The sequence below is a fragment of the Oncorhynchus keta genome, chromosome 34 (genome assembly GCF_023373465.1).
Source record: "Oncorhynchus keta strain PuntledgeMale-10-30-2019 chromosome 34, Oket_V2, whole genome shotgun sequence".
NCBI classification, from domain to species: domain Eukaryota; kingdom Metazoa; phylum Chordata; class Actinopteri; order Salmoniformes; family Salmonidae; genus Oncorhynchus; species Oncorhynchus keta.
In genome coordinates this window covers 12,531,328-12,556,698 of record NC_068454.1, presented here as the reverse complement: position 1 = coordinate 12,556,698, position 25,371 = coordinate 12,531,328, and the positions used below count along the sequence as shown (strand labels likewise).

The following is a 25,371-nucleotide window of genomic DNA, read 5'->3' as shown; positions in this document are numbered from 1 at the left end:
ACGATTCTATATGTATTGAGATTCTTACGATTCTATATGTATTGAGATTCTTACGATTCTATATGTATTGAGATTCTTACGATTCTATATGTATTGAGATTCTTACGATTCTATATGTATTGAGATTCTTACGATTCTATATGTATTGAGATTCTTACGATTCTATATGTATTGAGATTCTTACGATTCTATATGTATTGAGATTCTTACGTTCTATATGTATTGATTCTTACGATTCTATATGTATTGAGATTCTTACGATTCTATATGTATTGAGATTCTTACCTATATGTATTGAGATTCTTACGATTCTATATGTATTGAGATTCTTACGATTCTATATGTATTGAGATTCTTACGATTCTATATGTATTGAGATTCTTACGATTCTATATGTATTGAGATTCTTACGATTCTATATGTATTGAGATTCTTACGATTCTATATGTATTGAGATTCTTACGATTCTATATGTATTGAGATTCTTACTATTCTATATGTATTGAGATTCTTACGATTCTATATGTATTGAGATTCTTACGATTCTATATGTATTGCGATTCTCCCGATTTATATATGTATTGAGATTCTTACGATTCTATATGTATTGAGATTCTTACGATTCTATATGTATTGAGATTCTTACGATTCTATATGTATTGAGATTCTTACGATTCTATATGTATTGAGATTCTTACGATTCTATATGTATTGAGATTCTTACGATTCTATATGTATTGAGATTCTTACGATTCTATATGTATTGAGATTCTTACGATTCTATATGTATTGAGATTCTTACGATTCTATATGTATTGAGATTCTTACGATTCTATATGTATTGAGATTCTCCCGATTTATATATGTATTGAGATTCTTACGATTCTATATGTATTGAGATTCTTACGATTCTATATGTATTGAGATTCTTACGATTCTATATGTATTGAGATTCTTACGATTCTATATGTATTGAGATTCTTACGATTCTATATGTATTGAGATTCTTACGATTCTATATGTATTGAGATTCTTACGATTCTATATGTATTGAGATTCTTACGATTCTATATGTATTGAGATTCTTACGATTCTATATGTATTCTATATATGTATTGAGATTCTTACGATTCTATATGTATTGAGATTGAGATTCTATATGTATTGAGATTCTTATATTCTATGTATTGAGATTCTTACGATTTATATATGTTCTATTGATTGATTCTTACGATTCTATATGTATTGATTCTATATGATTCTTACGATTCTATATGTATTGAGATTCTTACGATTCTATATATGTATTGAGATTCTTACGATTCTATATATTGTTCTTATTCTATATGTATTGATTCTTACGATTCTATATGTATTGAGATTCTTACGATTCTATATGTATTGAGATTCTTACGATTCTATATGTATTGAGATTCTTACTTATATGTATTGAGATTCTTACGATTCTATATGTATTGAGATTCTCCCGATTTATATATGTATTGAGATTCTTACGATTCTATATGTATTGAGATTCTTACGATTCTATATGTATTGAGATTCTTACGATTCTATATGTATTGAGATTCTTACGATTCTATATGTATTGAGATTCTTACGATTCTATATGTATTGAGATTCTTACGATTCTATATGTATTGAGATTCTTACGATTCTATATGTATTGAGATTCTTACGATTCTATATGTATTGAGATTCTTACGATTCTATATGTATTGAGATTCTTACGAGATTCTTATATATGTATTGAGATTCTTACGATTCTATATGTATTGAGATTCTTACGATTCTATATGTATTGAGATTCTTACGATTCTATATGTATTGAGATTCTTACGATTCTATATGTATTGAGATTCTTACGATTCTATATGTATTGAGATTCTTACGATTCTATATGTATTGAGATTCTTACGATTCTATATGTATTGAGATTCTTTCTATATGTATTTATATATGTATTGAGATTCTTACGATTCTATATGTATTGAGATTCTTACTTCTATATGTATTGAGATTCTTATATATATGTATTGAGATTCTTACGATTCTATATGTATTGAGATTCTTACGATTCTATATGTATTGAGATTCTTACGATTCTATATGTATTGAGATTCTTACGATTCTATATGTATTGAGATTCTTACGATTCTATATGTATTGAGATTCTTACGATTCTATATGTATTGAGATTCTTACGATTCTATATGTATTGAGATTCTTACGATTCTATATGTATTGAGATTCTTACGATTCTATTTATATATGTATTGAGATTCTTACGATTCTATATGTATTGCGATTCTCCCGATTTAGATTTATATGTTTTGAGATTCTTACGATTCTATATGTGTTGCGATTCTTGCGATTCCATATGTATTGAGATTCTTACGATTCTATTTGTATTGACATTCTTACGATTCTATATGTATTGAGATTCTTACGATTCTATATGTCTTGAGATTCTTACGATTCTATATGTATTGAGATTCTTACGATTCTATATGTATTGAGATTCTTACGATTCTATATGTATTGAGATTCTTACGATTCTATATGTATTGAGATTCTTACGATTCTATATGTATTGAGATTCTTACGATTCTATATGTATTGAGATTCTTACGATTCTATATGTATTGAGATTCTTATTCTATATGTATTGATTCTTACGATTCTATATGTATTGAGATTCTTACGATTCTATATGTATTGAGATTCTCACGATTTATATATGTATTGAGATTCTTACGATTCTATATGTATTGATATTCTACCGATTTATATATGTATTGAGATTCTTACGATTCTATATGTGTTGAGATTCTTACGATTCTATATGTATTGAGATTCTCCCGATTTATATATGTATTGAGATTCTTACGATTCTATATGTATTGAGATTCTTACGATTCTATATGTATTGCGATTCTCCCGATTTATATATGTATTGAGATTCTTACGATTCTATATGTATTGAGATTCTTCCGATTTATATATGTATTGAGATTCTTACGATTCTATATGTATTGAGATTCTTACGATTCTATATGTATTGAGATTCTTACGATTCTATATGTATTGAGATTCTTACGATTCTATATGTATTGAGATTCTTACGATTCTATATGTATTGAGATTCTTACGATTCTATATGTATTGAGATTCTTACGATTCTATATGTATTGAGATTCTTACGATTCTATATGTATTGAGATTCTTACGATTCTATATGTATTGAGATTCTTACGATTCTATATGTATTGAGATTCTTACGATTCTATATGTATTGAGATTCTCGATTCTATATGTATTGAGATTCTTACGATTCTATATGTATTGAGATTCTTACGATTCTATATGTATTGAGATTCTTACGATTCTATATGTATTGAGATTCTTATGTATTGAGATTCTATATATGTATTGAGATTCTTACGATTCTATATGTATTGAGATTCTTACGATTCTATATGTATTGAGATTCTTACGATTCTATATGTATTGAGATTCTTACGATTCTATATGTATTGAGATTCTTACGATTCTATATGTATTGAGATTCTTACGATTCTATATGTATTGAGATTCTTACGATTCTATATGTATTGTTCTATTGTATTGATTCTTACGATTCTATATGTATTGAGATTCTTACGATTCTATATGTATTGAGATTCTTACGATTCTATATGTATTGAGATTCTTACGATTCTATATGTATTGAGATTCTTATTCTATATGTATTGAGATTCTTACGATTCTATATGTATTGAGATTCTTACGATTCTATATGTATTGAGATTCTTACGATTCTATATGTATTGAGATTCTTACGATTCTATATGTATTGAGATTCTTACGATTCTATATGTATTGAGATTCTTACTATATGTATTGAGATTCTTACGATTCTATATGTATTGAGATTCTTACGATTCTATATGTATTGAGATTCTTACGATTCTATATGTATTGAGATTCTTACGATTCTATATGTATTGAGATTCTTACGATTCTATATGTATTGAGATTCTTGCCATTTATATATGTATTGAGATTCTTACGATTCTATATGTATTGAGATTCTTACGATTCTATATGTATTGATTCTTACGATTCTATATGTATTGAGATTCTTACGATTCTATATGTATTGAGATTCTTACGATTCTATATGTATTGAGATTCTTACGATTCTATATGTATTGAGACGATCTATATGTATTGATTCTTACGATTCTATATGTATTGAGATTCTCCCGATTCTATATGTATTGAGATTCTTACGATTCTATATGTATTGAGATTCTTACGATTCTATATGTATTGAGATTCTTACGATTCTATATGTATTGAGATTCTTACGATTCTATATGTATTGAGATTCTTACGATTCTATATGTATTGAGATTCTTACGATTCTATATGTATTGAGATTCTTACGATTCTATATGTATTGAGATTCTTACGATTCTATATGTATTGAGATTCTTACGATTCTATATGTATTGAGATTCTTACGATTCTATATGTATTGAGATTCTTACGATTCTATATGTATTGAGATTCTTACGATCTTATGTATTGATTCTATATGTATTGAGATTCTTACGATTCTATATGTATTGAGATTCTTACGATTCTATATGTATTGAGATTCTTACGATTCTATATGTATTGAGATTCTTACGATTCTATATGTATTGAGATTCTTACGATTCTATATGTATTGAGATTCTTACGATTCTATATGTATTGAGATTCTTACGATTCTATATGTATTGAGATTCTTACGATTCTATATGTATTGAGATTCTTACGATTCTATATGTATTGAGATTCTTGCGATTCTATATGTATTGAGATTCTCCGGATTTATATATGTATTGAGATTCTTACGATTCTATATGTATTGAGATTCTTACGATTCTATATGTATTGAGATTCTTACGATTCTATATGTATTGCGATTCTCCCGATTTATATCTGTATTGAGATTCTTACGATTCTATATGTATTGAGATTCTTACGATTCTATATGTATTGAGATTCTTACGATTCTATATGTATTGAGATTCTTACGATTCTATATGTATTGAGATTCTTACGATTCTATATGTATTGAGATTCTTACGATTCTATATGTATTGAGATTCTTACTGATTCTATATGTATTGAGATTCTTACGTTTGATATATGTATTGAGATTCTTACGATTCTATATGTATTGAGATTCTTACGATTCTATATGTATTGAGATTCTTACGATTCTATATGTATTGAGATTCTTACGATTCTATATGTATTGAGATTCTTATGATTCTATATGTATTGAGATTCTTACGATTCTATATGTATTGATTCTTACTTCTATATGTATTGAGATTCTTACGATTCTATATGTATTGAGATTCTTACGATTCTTATGTATTGATTCTATTTATGTATTGAGATTCTTACGATTCTATATGTATTGAGATTCTTATTCTATATGTATTGAGATTCTTTCTATATGTATTGATTCTATATGTATTGAGATTCTTCTATATGTATTGAGATTCTTACGATTTCTATATGTATTGAGATTCTTACGATTCTATATGTATTGAGATTCTTACGATTCTATATGTATTGAGATTCTTACGATTCTATATGTATTGAGATTCTTACGATTCTATATGTATTGAGATTCTTACGATTCTATATGTATTGAGATTCTTACGATTCTATATGTATTGAGATTCTTACGATTCTATATGTATTGAGATTCTTACGATTCTATATGTATTGAGATTCTTACGATTCTATATGTATTGAGATTCTTACGATTCTATATGTATTGAGATTCTTACGATTCTATATGTATTGAGATTCTTACGATTCTATATGTATTGAGATTCTCCGATTATATGTATTGAGATTCTTACGATTCTATATGTATGAGATTCTTACGATTCTATATGTATTGAGATTCTTACGATTCTATATGTATTGAGATTCTTATGATTCTATATGTATTGAGATTCTTACGATTCTATATGTATTGAGATTCTACGATTCTATATATGTATTGAGATTCTTACGATTCTATATGTATTGAGATTCTATATATATGTATTGAGATTCTTACGATTCTATATGTATTGAGATTCTTACGATTCTATATGTATTGAGATTCTTACGATTCTATATGTATTGAGATTCTTACGATTCTATATGTATTGAGATTCTTACGATTCTATATGTATTGAGATTCTTACGATTCTATGTATTGAGATTCTTACGATTCTATATGTATTGAGATTCTTACGATTCTATATGTATTGAGATTCTTACGATTCTATATGTATTGAGATTCTTACGATTCTATATGTATTGAGATTCTTACGATTCTATATATGTATTGAGATTCTTACGATTCTATATGTATTGAGATTCTTACGATTCTATATGTATTGAGATTCTATATTCTATATGTATTGAGATTCTTACGATTCTATATGTATTGAGATTCTTACGATTCTATATGTATTGAGATTCTTACGATTCTATATGTATTGAGATATATATGTATTGAGATTCTTACGATTCTATATGTATTGAGATTCTTACGATTCTATATGTATTGATTCTATATGTATTGAGATTCTTACGATTCTATATGTATTGAGATTCTTACGATTCTATATGTATTGAGATTCTTACGATTCTATATGTATTGAGATTCTTACGATTCTATATGTATTGAGATTCTATTCTATATGTATTGAGATTCTTACGATTCTATATGTATTGAGATTCTTACGATTCTATATGTATTGAGATTCTTACGATTCTATATGTATTGAGATTCTTACGATTCTATATGTATTGAGATTCTTACGATTCTATATGTATTGAGATTCTTACGATTCTATATGTATTGAGATTCTTACTTACGATTCTATATGTATTGAGATTCTTACGATTCTATATGTATTGAGATTCTTACGATTCTATATGTATTGAGATTCTTACGTTCTATATGTATTGAGATTCTTACGATTCTATATGTATTGAGATTCTTACGATTCTATATGTATTGAGATTCTTACGATTCTATATGTATTGAGATTCTTACGATTCTATATGTATTGAGATTCTTATTCTATATGTATTGAGATTCTTACGATTCTATATGTATTGAGATTCTTACGATTCTATATGTATTGAGATTCTTACGATTCTATATGTATTGAGATTCTTACGATTCTATATGTATTGAGATTCTTACGATTCTATATGTATTGAGATTCTTACGATTCTATATGTATTGAGATTCTTACGATTCTATATGTATTGAGATTCTTACGATTCTATATGTATTGAGATTCTTGCGTATTGATTCTATATATGTATTGAGATTCTTACGATTCTATATGTATTGAGATTCTTACGATTCTATATGTATTGAGATTCTTACGATTCTATATGTATTGAGATTCTTACGATTCTATATGTATTGAGATTCTTACGATTCTATATGTATTGAGATTCTTACGATTCTATATGTATTGAGATTCTTACGATTCTATATGTATTGAGATTCTTACGATTCTATATGTATTGAGATTCTTACGATTCTATATGTATTGAGATTCTCCCGATTTATATATGTATTGAGATTCTTACGATTCTATATGTATTGAGATTCTTACGATTCTATATGTATTGAGATTCTTACGATTCTATATGTATTGAGATTCTTACGATTCTATATGTATTGAGATTCTTACGATTCTATATGTATTGATTCTTACGATTCTATATGTATTGAGATTCTTACGATTCTGTATGTATTGAGATTCTTACGATTCTATATGTATTGAGATTCTTACGATTCTATATGTATTGAGATTCTTACGATTCTATATGTATTCTATATGTATTGAGATTCTTATATGTATTGAGATTCTTACGATTCTATATGTATTGAGATTCTTACGATTCTATATGTATTGAGATTCTTACGATTCTTACGATTCTATATGTATTGAGATTCTTACGATTCTATATGTATTGAGATTCTATTCTATATGTATTGAGATTCTTACGATTCTATATGTATTGAGATTCTTACGTATTCTCTATATGTATTGAGATTCTTACGATTCTATATGTATTGAGATTCTTACCTATATGTATTGATTCTTATATATATGTATTGAGATTCTTACGATTCTATATGTATTGAGATTCTTACGATTCTATATGTATTGAGATTCTTACGATTCTATATGTATTGAGATTCTTGCGATTCTATATGTATTGAGATTCTATATGTATTGAGATTCTATATATGTATTGAGATTCTTACGATTCTATATGTATTGAGATTCTTACGATTCTATATGTATTGAGATTCTTACGATTCTATATGTATTGAGATTCTTACGATTCTATATGTATTGAGATTCTTACGATTCTATATGTATTGAGATTCTTACGATTCTATATGTATTGATTCTTACGATTCTATATGTATTGAGATTCTTACGATTCTATATGTATTGAGATTCTTACGATTCTATATGTATTGAGATTCTTACGATTCTATATGTATTGAGATTCTTACGATTCTATATGTATTGAGATTCTTACGATTCTATATGTATTGATTCTTACGATTCTTATGTATTGAGATTCTATATGTATTGAGATTCTTACGATTCTATATGTATTGAGATTCTTACGATTCTATATGTATTGAGATTCTTACGATTCTATTCTTATTCTATTGTATTGATTCTTACGATTCTATATGTATTGAGATTCTTACGATTCTATATGTATTGAGATTCTTCTATATGTATTGAGATTCTTACGATTCTATATGTATTGAGATTCTTACGATTCTATATGTATTGAGATTCTTACGATTCTATATGTATTGAGATTCTTACGATTCTATATGTATTGAGATTCTTACGATTCTATATGTATTGAGATTCTCCCGATTTATATATGTATTGAGATTCTTACGATTCTATATGTATTGAGATTCTTACGATTCTATTCTTACGATTCTATATGTATTGAGATTCTTACGATTCTATATGTATTGAGATTCTTACGATTCTATATGTATTGAGATTCTTACGTATTGATTCTATATGTATTGAGATTCTTACGATTCTATATGTATTGAGATTCTTACGATTCTATATGTATTGAGATTCTTATATTGTATATTCTTACGATATTGAGATTCTTACGATTCTATATGTATTGAGATTCTTGCGATTCTATATGTATTGAGATTCTTACGATTCTATATGTATTGAGATTCTTACGATTCTATATGTATTGAGATTCTTACGATTCTATATGTATTGAGATTCTTACGATTCTATATGTATTGAGATTCTCCCGATTTATATATGTATTGAGATTCTTACGATTCTATATGTATTGAGATTCTTACGATTCTATATGTATTGAGATTCTTACGATTCTATATGTATTGAGATTCTTACGATTCTATATGTATTGAGATTCTTACGATTCTATATGTATTGAGATTCTTACGATTCTATATGTATTGAGATTCTTACGATTCTATATGTATTGAGATTCTTACGATTCTATATGTATTGAGATTCTCCCGATTTATATATGTATTGAGATTCTTACGATTCTATATGTATTGAGATTCTTACGATTCTATATGTATTGAGATTCTTACGATTCTATATGTATTGAGATTCTTACGATTCTATATGTATTGAGATTCTTATGATTCTATATGTATTGCGATTCTTCCGATTCATATATGTATTGAGATTCTTACGATTCTATATGTATTGAGATTCTTACGATTCTATATGTATTGAGATTCTTACGATTCTATATGTATTGAGATTCTTACGATTCTATATGTATTGAGATTCTTGCGATTCTATATGTATTGAGATTCTTACGATTCTATATGTATTGAGATTGAGATTCTATATGTATTGAGATTCTATATGTATTGAGATTCTTACGATTCTATATGTATTGAGATTCTTACGATTCTATATGTATTGAGATTCTTACGATTCTATATGTATTGAGATTCTTACGATTCTATATGTATTGAGATTCTCCCGATTCATATATGTATTGAGATTCTTACGATTATATATGTATTGAGATTCTTATGATTCTATATATGTATTGCGATTCTCCCGATTTTTATATGTATTGAGATTCTTACGATTCTATATGTATTGAGATTCTTACGATTCTATATGTATTGAGATTCTTACGATTCTATATGTATTGAGATTCTTACGATTCTATATGTATTGAGATTCTTACGATTCTATATGTATTGAGATTCTTACGATTCTATATGTATTGAGATTCTTACGATTCTATATGTATTGAGATTCTTACGATTCTATATGTATTGAGATTCTTACGATTCTATATGTATTGAGATTCTATTCTATATGTATTGAGATTCTTACGATTCTATATGTATTGAGATTCTTACGATTCTATATGTATTGAGATTCTTACGATTCTATATGTATTGAGATTCTTATATATGTATTGAGATTCTTACGATTCTATATGTATTGAGATTCTTACGATTCTATATGTATTGAGATTCTTACGATTATATATGTATTGAGATTCTTACGATTCTATATGTATTGAGAGATTCTTACGATTCTATATGTATTGAGATTCTTATTCTATATGTATTGAGATTCTTACGATTCTATATGTATTGAGATTCTTACGATTCTATATGTATTGAGATTCTTACGATTCTATATGTATTGAGATTCTCCCGATTTATATATGTATTGAGATTCTTACGATTCTATATGTATTGAGATTCTTACGATTCTATATGTATTGAGATTCTTACGATTCTATATGTATTGAGATTCTTACGATTCTATATGTATTGAGATTCTTACGATTCTATATGTATTGAGATTCTTACGATTCTATATGTATTGAGATTCTCCCGATTTATATATGTATTGAGATTCTTACGATTCTATATGTATTGAGATTCTTACGATTCTATATGTATTGAGATTCTTACGATTCTATATGTATTGAGATTCTTACGATTCTATATGTATTGAGATTCTTACGATTCTATATGTATTGAGATTCTTACGATTCTATATGTATTGAGATTCTTATGATTCTATATTGAGATTCTTACGATTCTATATGTATTCTGTTTTGTAGATTCTTACGATTCTATATGTATTGAGATTCTTACGATTCTATATGTATTGAGATTCTTACGATTCTATATGTATTCTTATTCTATATGTATTGAGATTCTTACGATTCTATATGTATTGAGATTCTTACGATTCTATATGTATTGAGATTCTTACGATTCTATATGTATTGAGATTCTTACGATTCTATATGTATTGAGATTCTTACGATTCTATATGTATTGAGATTCTTTCTATATGTATTGATTCTATTCTGTATTGAGATTCTTACGATTCTATATGTATTGAGATTCTTACGATTCTATATGTATTGAGATTCTTACGATTCTATATGTATTGAGATTCTTATTCTATATGTATTGAGATTCTTACGATTCTATATGTATTGAGATTCTTACGATTCTATATGTATTGAGATTCTTACGATTCTATATGTATTGAGATTCTATTCTATATGTATTGAGATTCTTACGATTCTATATGTATTGAGATTCTTACGATTCTATATGTATTGAGATTCTTACGATTCTATATGTATTGAGATTCTTACGATTCTATATGTATTGAGATTCTTACGATTCTATATGTATTGAGATTCTTACGATTCTATATGTATTGAGATTCTTACGATTCTATATGTATTGAGATTCTTACGATTCTATATGTATTGAGATTCTTACGATTCTATATGTATTGAGATTCTTACGATTCTATATGTATTGAGATTCTTACGATTCTATTCTATATGTATTGAGATTCTTACGATTCTATATGTGTTCTTTATTCTATATGTATTGAGATTCTTACGATTCTATATGTATTGAGATTCTTACGATTCTATATGTATTGAGATTCTTACGATTCTATATGTATTGAGATTCTTACGATTCTATATGTATTGAGATTCTTACGATTCTATATGTATTTCTTGCGATTCTATAGATTCTTACGATTCTATATGTATTGAGATTCTTACGATTCTATATGTATTGAGATTCTTACGATTCTATATTGTTCTTATTCTATATGTATTGAGATTCTTACGATTCTATATGTATTGAGATTCTTACGATTCTATATGTATTGAGATTCTTACGATTCTATATGTGTTGCGATTCTTGCGATTCTTGCGATTCTATATGTATTGAGATTCTTACGATTCTATATGTATTGAGATTCTTACGATTCTATATGTATTGAGATTCTTGCGATTCTATATGTATTGAGATTCTTACGATTCTATATGTATTGAGATTCTTACGATTCTATATGTATTGAGATTCTTACGATTCTATATGTATTGAGATTCTTACGATTCTATATGTATTGAGATTCTTACGATTCTATATGTATTGAGATTCTTACGATTCTATATGTATTGAGATTCTTACGATTCTATATGTATTGAGATTCTTGATTCTATATGTATTGAGATTCTTGATTCTATATGTATTGAGATTCTTACGATTCTATATGTATTGAGATTCTTACGATTCTATATGTATTGAGATTTCTTATGTATTGATTCTATATGTATTGAGATTCTTGCGATTCTATATGTATTGAGATTCTTACGATTCTATATGTATTGAGATTCTTGCGATTCTATATGTATTGAGATTCTTACGATTCTATATGTATTGAGATTCTTATGTATTGAGATTCTTACGATTCTATATGTATTGAGATTCTTACGATTCTATATGTATTGAGATTCTATATGTCTTGCGATTCTATATATGTATTGAGATTCTATTTATATATGTATTGAGATTCTTACGATTCTATATGTATTGAGATTCTTACGATTCTATATGTATTGAGATTCTTACGATTCTATATGTATTGAGATTCTTGCGATTTATATGTATTGAGATTCTTACGATTCTATATGTATTGAGATTCTTACGATTCTATATGTATTGAGATTCTTACGATTCTATATGTATTGAGATTCTTACGATTCTATATGTATTGAGATTCTTACGATTCTATATGTATTGAGATTTCTATATGTATTGAGATTCTATATGTATTGAGAGATTCTATATGATTCTATATGTATTGAGATTCTTACGATTCTATATGTATTGAGATTCTTAGGATTCTATATGTATATGTATTGATTCTTACGATTCTATATGTATTGAGATTCTTACGATTCTATATGTATTGAGATTCTTACGATTCTATATGTATTGAGATTCTTACGATTCTATATGTATTGAGATTCTTACGATTCTATATGTATTGAGATTCTTACGATTCTATATGTGTATTCTTACGATTCTATATGTATTGAGATTCTTACGATTCTATATGTATTGAGATTCTTACGATTCTATATGTATTGAGATTCTTACGATTCTATATGTATTGAGATTCTTACGATTCTATATGTATTGAGATTCTTACGATTCTATATGTATTTGAGATTCTTACGATTCTATATGTATTGAGATTCTTACGATTCTATATGTATTGAGATTCTTACGATTCTATATGTATTGAGATTCTTGCGATTCTATATATGTATTGAGATTCTTACGATTCTATATGTATTGAGATTCTTACGATTCTATATGTATTGAGATTCTTCTATATGTATTGATTCTTATATGTATTGAGATTCTTACGATTCTATATGTATTGAGATTCTTATATGATTCTATATGTATTGAGATTCTTACGATTCTATATGTATTGAGATTCTTACGATTCTATATGTATTGAGATTCTTACGATTCTATATGTATTGAGATTCTTACGATTCTATATATGTATTGAGATTCTTACGATTCTATATGTATTGAGATTCTTACGATTCTATATGTATTGAGATTCTTACGATTCTATATGTATTGAGATTCTTTCTTATTCTATATGTATTGAGATTCTTACGATTCTATATGTATTGAGATTCTTACGATTCTATATGTATTGAGATTCTTACGATTCTATATGTATTGAGATTCTTACGATTCTATATGTATTGAGATTCTTACGATTCTATATGTATTGAGATTCTTACGATTCTATATGTATTGAGATTCTTGATTCTATATGTATTGAGATTCTATATTCTATATTGTATTGAGATTCTTACGATTCTATATGTATTGAGATTCTTACGATTCTATATGTATTGAGATTCTTACGATTCTATATGTATTGAGATTCTTACGATTCTATATGTATTGAGATTCTTACCATTCTATATGTATTGAGATTCTATTCTATATGTATTGAGATTCTTACGATTCTATATGTATTGAGATTCTTACGATTCTATATGTATTGAGATTCTTACGATTCTATATGTATTCTTACGATTCTATATGTATTGAGATTCTTACGATTCTATATGTATTGAGATTCTTACGATTCTATATGTATTGAGATTCTTACGATTCTATATGTATTGAGATTCTTACGATTCTATATGTATTGATTCTTAGATTCTATATGTATTGATTCTATATATATTGAGATTCTTACGATTCTATATGTATTGAGATTCTTTCTTCTATATGTATTGAGATTCTTATATTCTATATGTATTGAGATTCTTACGATTCTATATGTATTGAGATTCTTACGATTCTATATGTATTGAGATTCTTACGATTCTATATGTATTGAGATTCTTACGATTTATATATGTATTGAGATTCTTACGATTCTATATGTATTGAGATTCTCCGGATTTATATATGTATTGAGATTCTTACGATTCTATATGTATTGAGATTCTTACGATTCTATATGTATTGAGATTCTTACGATTCTATATGTATTGAGATTCTTACGATTCTATATGTATTGAGATTCTTACGATTCTATATGTATTGAGATTCTTACGATTCTATATGTATTGCGATTCTTACGATTCTATATGTATTGAGATTCTTACGATTCTATATGTATTGAGATTCTTACGATTCTATATGTATTGAGATTCTTACGATTCTATATGTATTGAGATTCTTACGATTCTATATGTATTGAGATTCTTACGATTCTATATGTATTGAGATTCTTACGATTCTATATGTATTGAGATTCTTACGATTCTATATGTATTGAGATTCTTACGATTCTATATGTATTGAGATTCTTATGATTCTATATGTATTGAGATTCTTACGATTCTATATGTATTGAGATTCTATTCTATATGTATTGAGATTCTTACGATTCTATATGTATTGAGATTCTTACGATTCTATATGTATTGAGATTCTTAGCGATTCTATATGTATTGAGATTCTTACGATTCTATATGTATTGAGATTCTTACGATTCTATATGTATTGAGATTCTTACGATTCTATATGTATTGAGATTCTTACGATTCTATATGTATTGAGATTCTTACGATTCTATATGTATTGAGATTCTTACGATTCTATATGTATTGAGATTCTTACGATTCTATATGTATTGAGATTCTTACGATTCTATATGTATTGAGATTCTTACGATTCTATATGTATTGAGATTCTTGCGATTCTATATGTATTGAGATTCTTACGATTCTATATGTATTGAGATTCTTACGATTCTATATGTATTGAGATTCTTACGATTCTATATGTATTGAGATTCTTACGATTCTATATGTATTGAGATTCTTACGATTCTATATGTATTGAGATTCTTACGATTCTATATGTATTGAGATTCTTAGGATTCTATTTGTATTGACATTCTTACGATTCTATAGGTATTGAGATTCTTACGATTCTATGTCTTGAGATTCTTAGGATTCTATATGTATTGAGATTCTTACGATTCTATATGTATTGAGATTCTTAGGATTCTATATGTATTGAGATTCTTAGGATTCTATATGTATTGAGATTCTTACGATTCTATATGTATTGAGATTCTTACGATTCTATATGTATTGAGATTCTTACTGATTCTATATGTATTGAGATTCTTACGATTCTATATGTATTGAGATTCTTACGATTCTATATGTATTGAGATTCTATATGTATTGAGATTCTATTCTATATGTATTGAGATTCTTACGATTCTATATGTATTGAGATTCTTACGATTCTATATGTATTGAGATTCTTACGATTCTATATGTATTGAGATTCTTACGATTCTATATGTATTGAGATTCTTATGATTCTATATATGTATTGAGATTCTTACGATTCTATATGTATTGAGATTCTTACGATTCTATATGTATTGAGATTCTTACGATTCTATATGTATTGAGATTCTTACGATTCTATATGTATTGAGATTCTTGCGATTCTATATGTATTGAGATTCTTACGATTCTATATGTATTGAGATTCTTACGATTCTATATGTATTGAGATTCTTACGATTCTATATGTATTGAGATTCTTACGATTCTATATGTATTGAGATTCTTACGATTCTATATGTATTGAGATTCTTACGATTCTATATGTATTGAGATTCTTACGATTCTATATGTATTGAGATTCTTACGATTCTATATGTATTGAGATTCTTACGATTCTATATGTATTGAGATTCTTACGATTCTATATGTATTGAGATTCTTACGATTCTATATGTATTGAGATTCTTACGATTCTATATGTATTGAGATTCTTACGATTCTATATGTATTGAGATTCTTACGATTCTATATGTATTGAGATTCTTACGATTCTATATGTATTGAGATTCTTACGATTCTATATGTATTGAGATTCTTACGATTCTATATGTATTGAGATTCTTATATGTATTCTATATGTATTGAGATTCTTACGATTCTATATGTATTGAGATTCTTACGATTCTATATGTATTGAGATTCTTACGTATTTCTTGCTATATGTATTGAGATTCTTACGATTCTATATGTATTGAGATTCTTACGATTCTATATGTATTGAGATTCTTACGATTCTATATGTATTGAGATTCTTACGATTCTATATGTATTGAGATTCTTACGATTCTATATGTATTGAGATTCTTACGATTCTATATGTATTGAGATTCTTACGATTCTATATGTATTGAGATTCTTACGATTCTATATGTATTGAGATTCTTGCGATTCTATATGTATTGAGATTCTCCGGATTTATATATGTATTGAGATTCTTACGATTCTATATGTATTGAGATTCTTACGATTCTATATGTATTGAGATTCTTACGATTCTATATGTATTGAGATTCTTACGATTCTATATGTATTGAGATTCTTACGATTCTATATGTGTTGCGATTCTTGTGATTCCATATGTATTGAGATTCTTGCGATTCTATTTGTATTGAGATTCTTACGATTCTATATGTATTGAGATTCTTACGATTCTATATGTATTGAGATTCTTACCATTCTATATGTATTGCGATTCTTACGATTCTATATGTATTGAGATTCTTTCGATTCTATATGTATTGAGATTCTTACGATTCTATATGTATTGAAATTCTTTCGATTCTATATGTATTGAGATTCTTACGATTCTATATGTATTGAGATTCCATTTTGAAAAGAAGGTCGACGACATCCGATCCTCGTTTGCTAAGTCAAACGACACCGCTGGTTCTGCTCACACTGCCCTACCCTGTGCTCTGACCTCTTTCTCCCCTCTCTCTCCAGATGAAATCTTGCGTCTTGTGACGGCCGGCCGCCCAACAACTTGCCCGCTTGACCCTATCCCCTCCTCTCTTCTCCAGACCATTTCCGGAGACCTTCTCCCTTACCTCACCTCGCTCATCAACTCATCCCTGACCGCTGGCTACGTCCCTTCCGTCTTCAAGAGAGCGAGAGTTGCACCCCTTCTGAAAAAACCTACACTCGATCCCTCCGATGTCAACAACTACAGACCAGTATCCCTTCTTTCTTTTCTCTCCAAAACTCTTGAACGTGCCGTCCTTGGCCAGCTCTCCCGCTATCTCTCTCAGAATGACCTTCTTGATCCAAATCAGTCAGGTTTCAAGACTAGTCATTCAACTGAGACTGCTCTTCTCTGTATCACGGAGGCGCTCCGAACTGCTAAAGCTAACTCTCTCTCCTCTGCTCTCATCCTTCTAGACCTATCGGCTGCCTTCGATACTGTGAACCATCAGATCCTCCTCTCCACCCTCTCCGAGTTGGGCATCTCCTGTATGGCGCGGCCCACGCTTGGATTGCGTCCTACCTGACAGGTCGCTCCTACCAGGTGGCGTGGCGAGAATCTGTCTCCTCACCACGCGCTCTCACCACTGGTGTCCCCAGGGCTCTGTTCTAGGCCCTCTCCTATTCTCGCTATACACCAAGTCACTTGGCTCTGTCATAACCTCACATGGTCTCTCCTATCATTGCTTTGCAGACGACACACAATTAATCTTCTCCTTTCCCCCTTCTGATGACCAGGTGGCGATTCGCATCTCTGCATGTCTGGCAGACATATCAGTGTGGATGACGGATCACCACCTCAAGCTGAACCTCAGCAAGACGGAGCTCCTCTTCCTCCCGGGGAAGGACTGCCCGTTCCATGATCTCGCCATCACGGTTGACAACTCCATTGTGTCCTCCTCCCAGAGCGCTAAGAACCTTGGCGTGATCCTGGACAACACCCTGTCGTTCTCAACTAACATCAAGGCGGTGGCCCGTTCCTGTAGGTTCATGCTCTACAACATCCGCAGAGTACGACCCTGCCTCACACAGGAAGCGGCGCAGGTCCTAATCCAGGCACTTGTCATCTCCCGTCTGGATTACTGCAACTCGCTGTTGGCTGGGCTCCCTGCCTGTGCCATTAAACCCCTACAACTCATCCAGAACGCCGCAGCCCGTCTGGTGTTCAACCTTCCCAAGTTCTCTCACGTCACCCCGCTCCTCCGCTCTCTCCACTGGCTTCCAGTTGAAGCTCGCATCCGCTACAAGACCATGGTGCTTGCCTACGGAGCTGTGAGGGGAACGGCACTTCAGTACCTCCAGGCTCTGATCAGGCCCTACACCCAAACAAGGGCACTGCGTTCATCCACCTCTGGCCTGCTCGCCTCCCTACCACTGAGGAAGTACAGTTCCCGCTCAGCCCAGTCAAAACTGTTCGCTGCTCTGGCCCCCCAATGGTGGAACAAACTCCCTCACGACGCCAGGACAGCGGAGTCAATCACCACCTTCCGGAGACACCTGAAACCCCACCTCTTTAAGGAATACCTAGGATAGGATAAAGTAATCCTTCTCACCCCCCCCCCCTTAAAATATTTAGATGCACTATTGTAAGTGGCTGTTCCACTGGATGTCATAAGGTGAATGCACCAATTTGTAAGTCGCTCTGGATAAGAGCGTCTGCTAAATGACTTAAATGTAATGTAAATGTAATTCTTACGATTCTATATGTATTGAGATTCTTACGATTCTATATGTATTGAGATTCTTACGATTCTATATGTATTGAGATTCGATACTGTGATTTTATTGCAATTTTATGTTACCAGAACATTGTTCATTATATGTCTTCTGTAGAGAGACGAGAGAAAGCATGAGAAAATGCGTTTGATCAGTAATGGAAATAAAGTGGTGAAAACTTGTTGCTCGCTATTTAAAAAGATTTGGCACAGGTGCAGCCAACTAGCGCTAACTTACGCTACTCATAGCTGCAGGAAGTAGTTTGGGGGTGCTGTATATTTTATAGATTTTTATTGTATTTTCAAGGGGGGTTATGAAAAAATATGTTTGCCCTCTCTACAGACGCTATATTGGGCTGCTAATACAGCACCATTAAAGGCCTAGTGCACTATTTTTTTGTGAATTTTAGTATTACATTTTTAAAATATTTTATTTCATTAATACATCATTTTTTAATTCAGATTTTTCAGGGTTGCTGCAGCAACCTCAGAACCCCTACTTTCCGCGGCAGTGAGAAAAAAAATACATTTTTTATACAAATCAATACTTGGAGTCAAACTATCGATATAATATCATTCAAAATAATATTGCGATATGTAACTGTATCGATTTTTCCCCATCACTAATTTCAACCTTGTTATTTTATACTCCATTATCCTTCAACATCACGTTTCTGGGGGATTAATGCTGCCTAAACAAGTGTTAAAGTAAAGCTGCTGTGGTGTGTAAATATTGCCCCAGCCTCAGCCATTGTCTGTAGTTGACATGTGAGTGTTTGGGTTTGGATTAAGGGACCTTTCTCAGTGGAGGTTTGTACTGAAGAAGACTGTTAAAGACTGTTAAGCTGAAGCGTCTGTGTATGCGATCCTGATGTCAACCCATCACACTTTAATGCCCTCAGATAGAGCCACGGCCAGGAATGAGTGAATGAGGGGGTTAGCTGAGTGCTGTCTGGATTACCCAATACCAATCTGTTTTTAGTGGGACTCAGAGTCCCGGGCTCACAACCAGCAGCTTTCACAAAGCTCTAAATGTGTCTTGCTCACGCAATTACTGCACTGTGGGGCTCAATGGACAAATGAATGAGTCCACAGCATTACTCAACAGCATCCCTATGGAGCGCCAGGGTCATGGTCACCGCATGGTGTGAAGAACTGACCAATCCATGCCGATACATCTGGTATTAGAGCTGTGTTTACATTGCCCCTGGCCACTCATCCTGAATTTACTTTCGCTGCTTTATCGATCGTTCCATACATAAATCTGAACCTACCAGCCTATAAGTATTTTGAGCTGACGTCAAAATGACGTGTTTCATGATTTCTGTAGGCTAGCTCTGGCCCAACCCATCGGTTTCTGGCACCAATCAGAACGGTCAGAATGTGTTTGCATTCTCAAAGAGTCAGGGAGGAGAGCAAATCAAGTCTTGCTATTGGTTATCATTTTGAGGTTCCATTAGCGAAGCATCACTGATCAATGATTTGGAGGAAACTAAACATTTAGCATTACATTTAAGTCATTTAGCAGACGCTCTTATCCAGAGCGACTTACAAATTGGTGCATTCACCTTATGACATCCATAGTCGTTCTCCCACCAATGGACGTTATTGGGACAGTAGCCTATTAAGCCCAGTATCATGTATGTGACCAATACAATTTGATTTAAATTGTTAGATAACAAAAGTTTGCTGTGACGATGAAAGGATAAAAATATTTACTGTAAAAGTAAATTTATACAGCTTGAGTCATGATGGGAGGTCCAAGGCAGGCTGGATTAATTTTATGCAGGGAGGTACCAGGGAATCTGGTTTATTTTGGCTGTTGTGTGATGATTAAATCTGAACACCTTAGGCATTCGCTCAATACATGAACACACTGGGTTAGAACGCCAGGCTCGTCAGTCACAAGGGGTCTGTTTATGTGCATGTTCTCACTCTCAGTTGAACGGTGAACAGGATGGAGAGAGTGGGGCAGTGCTTTCATCCTCTAAAATGGAAAAAGGAGAATAGAATCTCTCTCTCTGATGTCCCTTTCGGTATTTGGGCTGACAGGGAGACTGGGGAGATGGATGGAGAGTCAGGCATACCATTGCTGAAATGGGAGGTTAGCGGCACAGAACGGATGGACTGATTATCACTGTCTCTCTGTGGGTTAGGAGAGAAGCCCTCAGGCAGAACAATGAGCATACTGCAGGGACAGAGCACAACCAGAGAGAGGGAGAGTAGGAGGGAGGGGAGCTGTCAGCGTGAGATAGTTAAAGAGATATTAGCTCTGAACAGATTGTGTGTTTATACCCCGGGGACTCTGTCGTGTCTAAAGGGACATCTATTAAACTCTAACCTCTATCACCACCAAGCTGCTTCAGCACACACACACACACACACACACACACACACACACACACACACACACACACACACACACACACACACACACACACACACACGCCCTCTTCCCTCCCTATCATCATACTATTCCCTCCCAAATATTTACACATTTATAAGTCCTGAGCCTTACATTAGGTGTGTGTGTGGTGTCCAGAGGATTGACAATAACAAATACAGAAAACAGCAAACAAATGTCTATTTGGACAAAATACTATTTTAGCCTCTCCCTGGGGTGGAAACACATTATCTCCTCCTCTTCTCTGCTGTTCTTTCTCCTTCTCTTCTCTCCTCCTTCTCCTCTCTCCTTTTCCCCTTCTCCCTCCTCCTTTTCTCTCCTCCTCTTCTCTCTCGTCTTCCCTCCTCTTCTGCTGTTCTCTCTCCTTTCAGTCTCTACCCTCCTCTTCTCCACTCCTCTCCTCTTCTCCACTCCACTCTCCTCTTCCCCCTCCTCTTCTCCTCTCCTCTCTCCTCTTCCCCCTCCTCTTCCTCTCTTCTCTCCTCCCTCCTCTTCTCCACTCCTCTCTCCTCTTCTCCACTCTCCTCTCTCCTCTCTCCTCTCCCCCTCCTCTTCTCCTCTCTCCTCTCCCCCCTCCTCTTCTCCTCCTCTCTCCTCTTCTCCACTCTCCTCTCTCCTCCCCCCCCTCCTCTTCTCCACTCCTCTCTTCCCTCCTCTTCTTCTCCACTCTCCTCTCCCCCTTCTTCTCCTCTCCCCCCTCTTCTCCTCTCCCCCTCTTCTCCACTCTCCTCTCTCCTCTCCCCCCTCCTCTTCTCCTCTCTCCTCTCCCCCCTCCTCTTCTCCACTCCTCTCTCCTCTTCTCCACTCTCCTCTCTCCTCTCCCCCTCCTCTTCTCCCCTCTCCTCTCCCCCTCCTCTTCTCCTCTCCCCCTCATCTTCTCCACTCTCCTCTCCCTCTCCCCCTCCTCTCTCCACTCTCCTCTCTCCCTCTCCCCTCCTCTTCTCCTCTCTCCTCTCTCCCTCCTCTTCTCCTCCTCTCTCCTCTTCTCCACTCTCCTCTCCTCTCCCCCTCCTCTTCTCCTCTCTCCTCCTCTCCTCTCTCTCTCCCCCTCCTCTTCTCCTCTCTCCCCTCCTCTCCACTCTCCTCTTCCCCCCTCCTCTTCTCCACTCCTCTCCTCTCCCCCTCCTCTTCTCCACTCTCCTCTCCCCCTCCTCTCTCCTCTCCCCCCTCTTCTCCTCTCTCCTCTCTTCCCCCTCCTCTTCTCCTCTCCACTTCCCCTCCTCTTCTCCTCTCCCCTCCTCTCCTCTCTCCCCTCCTCCTCTTCCTCTCTCCTCTCTCCTCTCCTCCTCTTCTCCTCTCTCCTCTCTCCCCTTCTCTTCTCCTCTCCTCTCTCTCCCTCCTCTTCTCCTCTCCCCCTCCTCTTCTCCCTCCCCTCCCTCTTCCCCCTCCTCTTCTCCTCTCCTCTCCCCCCTCCTCTTCTCCTCTCCCCTCTTCCTCTCTCTCTCTCTTCTCCTCTCTCCTCTCCTCTTCTCCACTCTCCTCTTCTCCTCTTCTCCTCTCTCCTCCTCCCCCTCCTCTTCTCCACTCCTCTCTTCTCCTCCTCTCCCCTCCTCTTCTCTCCTCTCTCCTCTTCCCTCTCCTCTCCCCCTCCTCCTCCTCTCCTCCTCCTCTCTCCTCTCTCCTCTCCTCTTCTCCTCTCCTCTCCCTCCTCTCCTCTCCCTCCCCTCCTCTTCTCCACTCCTCTCTCCTCTTCCCCCTCCTCTTCTCCAGTCCTCTCTCCTCTTCCCCCTCCTCTCCCCCTCTCCCCCTCCTCTTCTCCTCTCCTCTTCCCCCTCCTCTTCCTCCTCTTCTCCTCTCCTCTTCTCTTCCCCCTCCACCTCTCCTCTCCTCTCTCCTCTTCCCCCTCTTCTCCACTCCTCTCTTCTCCTCTCCTCTCTTCTCCTCTCCTCCTCTCTTCTCCTCTTCTCTCCTCTTATCTCCTTCTCTCCCCTCCTCCTCCTTTCCTCCTCCTCTCCCCTCCCCACTCACTCTCTCCTTCTCTCCTCACTCACACTGTCCTTTCATCTCTCCTGTCTCTAGGTGGGTAAGATCCGTAAGACTGCGGCACGGCGGAGAGAGCACCACATCCTGTTTATGGTGCTGACCACAGTGGTGTGTTATTTACTGTGCTGGATGCCCTATGGCGTGGTGGCCATGATGGCCACATTCGGCCGGCCCGGCATCATCACCCCCGTGGCCGCCGTGGTACCCTCCCTCCTGGCCAAGAGTAGCACGGTCATCAACCCCATCATCTACATCCTCATGAACAAACAGGTGAGGCAGCAGGGGGTGTTTGTGGAGGGGGGTTGTAGTGTGTATTGAATGGTGCTTGGTAATGTGTGTGTGTGTGTTTTGTCGGTAATCTAAGGCCGAGATTCAATCCGATCTCACATTGTTGAGAATGTGTCTTTTAAAGGCAAGGTTCCTGAATGCATTTAGGCTAAACACTGAGATGCTGGCTCAAACGTTGTGTTGTGACAGCAATCCAAGGGTTGAATCCTGGCCTACGTCTTTATAACTCCAGACTAATCCTTTGTACATGTCAAATGTCTTTATTTACATGGTAAAAAATAACAATGAATTAACACCAATTGAATTTTATACCAACAGTCAACTTAAATACCTTTGTGTAAAACACCTGTAATGACAAATCAAAAGGAACGTTTTCGTCATAACATTTATCCCAAGGCTGAAAATGAAATGTGCTTTTCAATAACACTTTGGTCATGATGTGAATCCCACACTCTCTCTCCCCCTCTCCTCTCAGCCTTTGCTCAAAGCCCTCTTGGAAATCTCAGAGGACAACTTACAAGTCGTCCAACTTAAAAACCGTGAAATGTTTCCATTTTAAAGGCAGTGTTGTGGCGCTGTGAATCTCCACCCTACAGAAAAGGATGCGAGTGAGAGAGATATCAAAAAAACATACTGTGGAGGAGGAATCAAGTTAAGCAGGGACCTCCAAAACAACCTCTTTCTCTTTGTTGTCTGGCATGCCAGTCCACACAGAGATGTCTGGCATGCCAGTCCACACAGAGATGTCTGGCATGCCAGTCCACACGGAGATGTCTGGCATGCCAGTCCACACGGAGATGTCTGGCATGCCAGTCCACACGGAGATGTCTGGCATGCCAGTCCACACGGAGATGTCTGGCATGCCAGTCCACACAGAGATGTCTGGCATGCCAGTCCACACATGAGATGTCTGGCATGCCAGTCCACACGGAGATGTCTGGCATGCCAGTGTCCACACAGTCGAGATGTCTGGCATGCCAGTCCACACAGAGATGTCTGGCATGCCAGTCCACACAGAGATGTCTGGCATGCCAGTCCACACGGAGATGTCTGGCATGCCAGTCCACACGGAGATGT

At 33.6% G+C, this 25,371-nt stretch overlaps 1 protein-coding gene across 1 annotated transcript in view; it reads left to right on the top strand.

The window, feature by feature from the left end:
• tmtops2b (teleost multiple tissue opsin 2b) overlaps window positions 1–25,371 on the top strand; it is an 81,129-nt gene that overhangs the window by 45,722 nt on the left and 10,036 nt on the right. Inside the window, exon 3 of the mRNA XM_052493166.1 lies at window positions 24,043–24,276. Coding sequence (XP_052349126.1) covers window positions 24,043–24,276 — 234 coding nt within the window. The remainder of the gene's footprint in view (window positions 1–24,042; window positions 24,277–25,371) is intronic.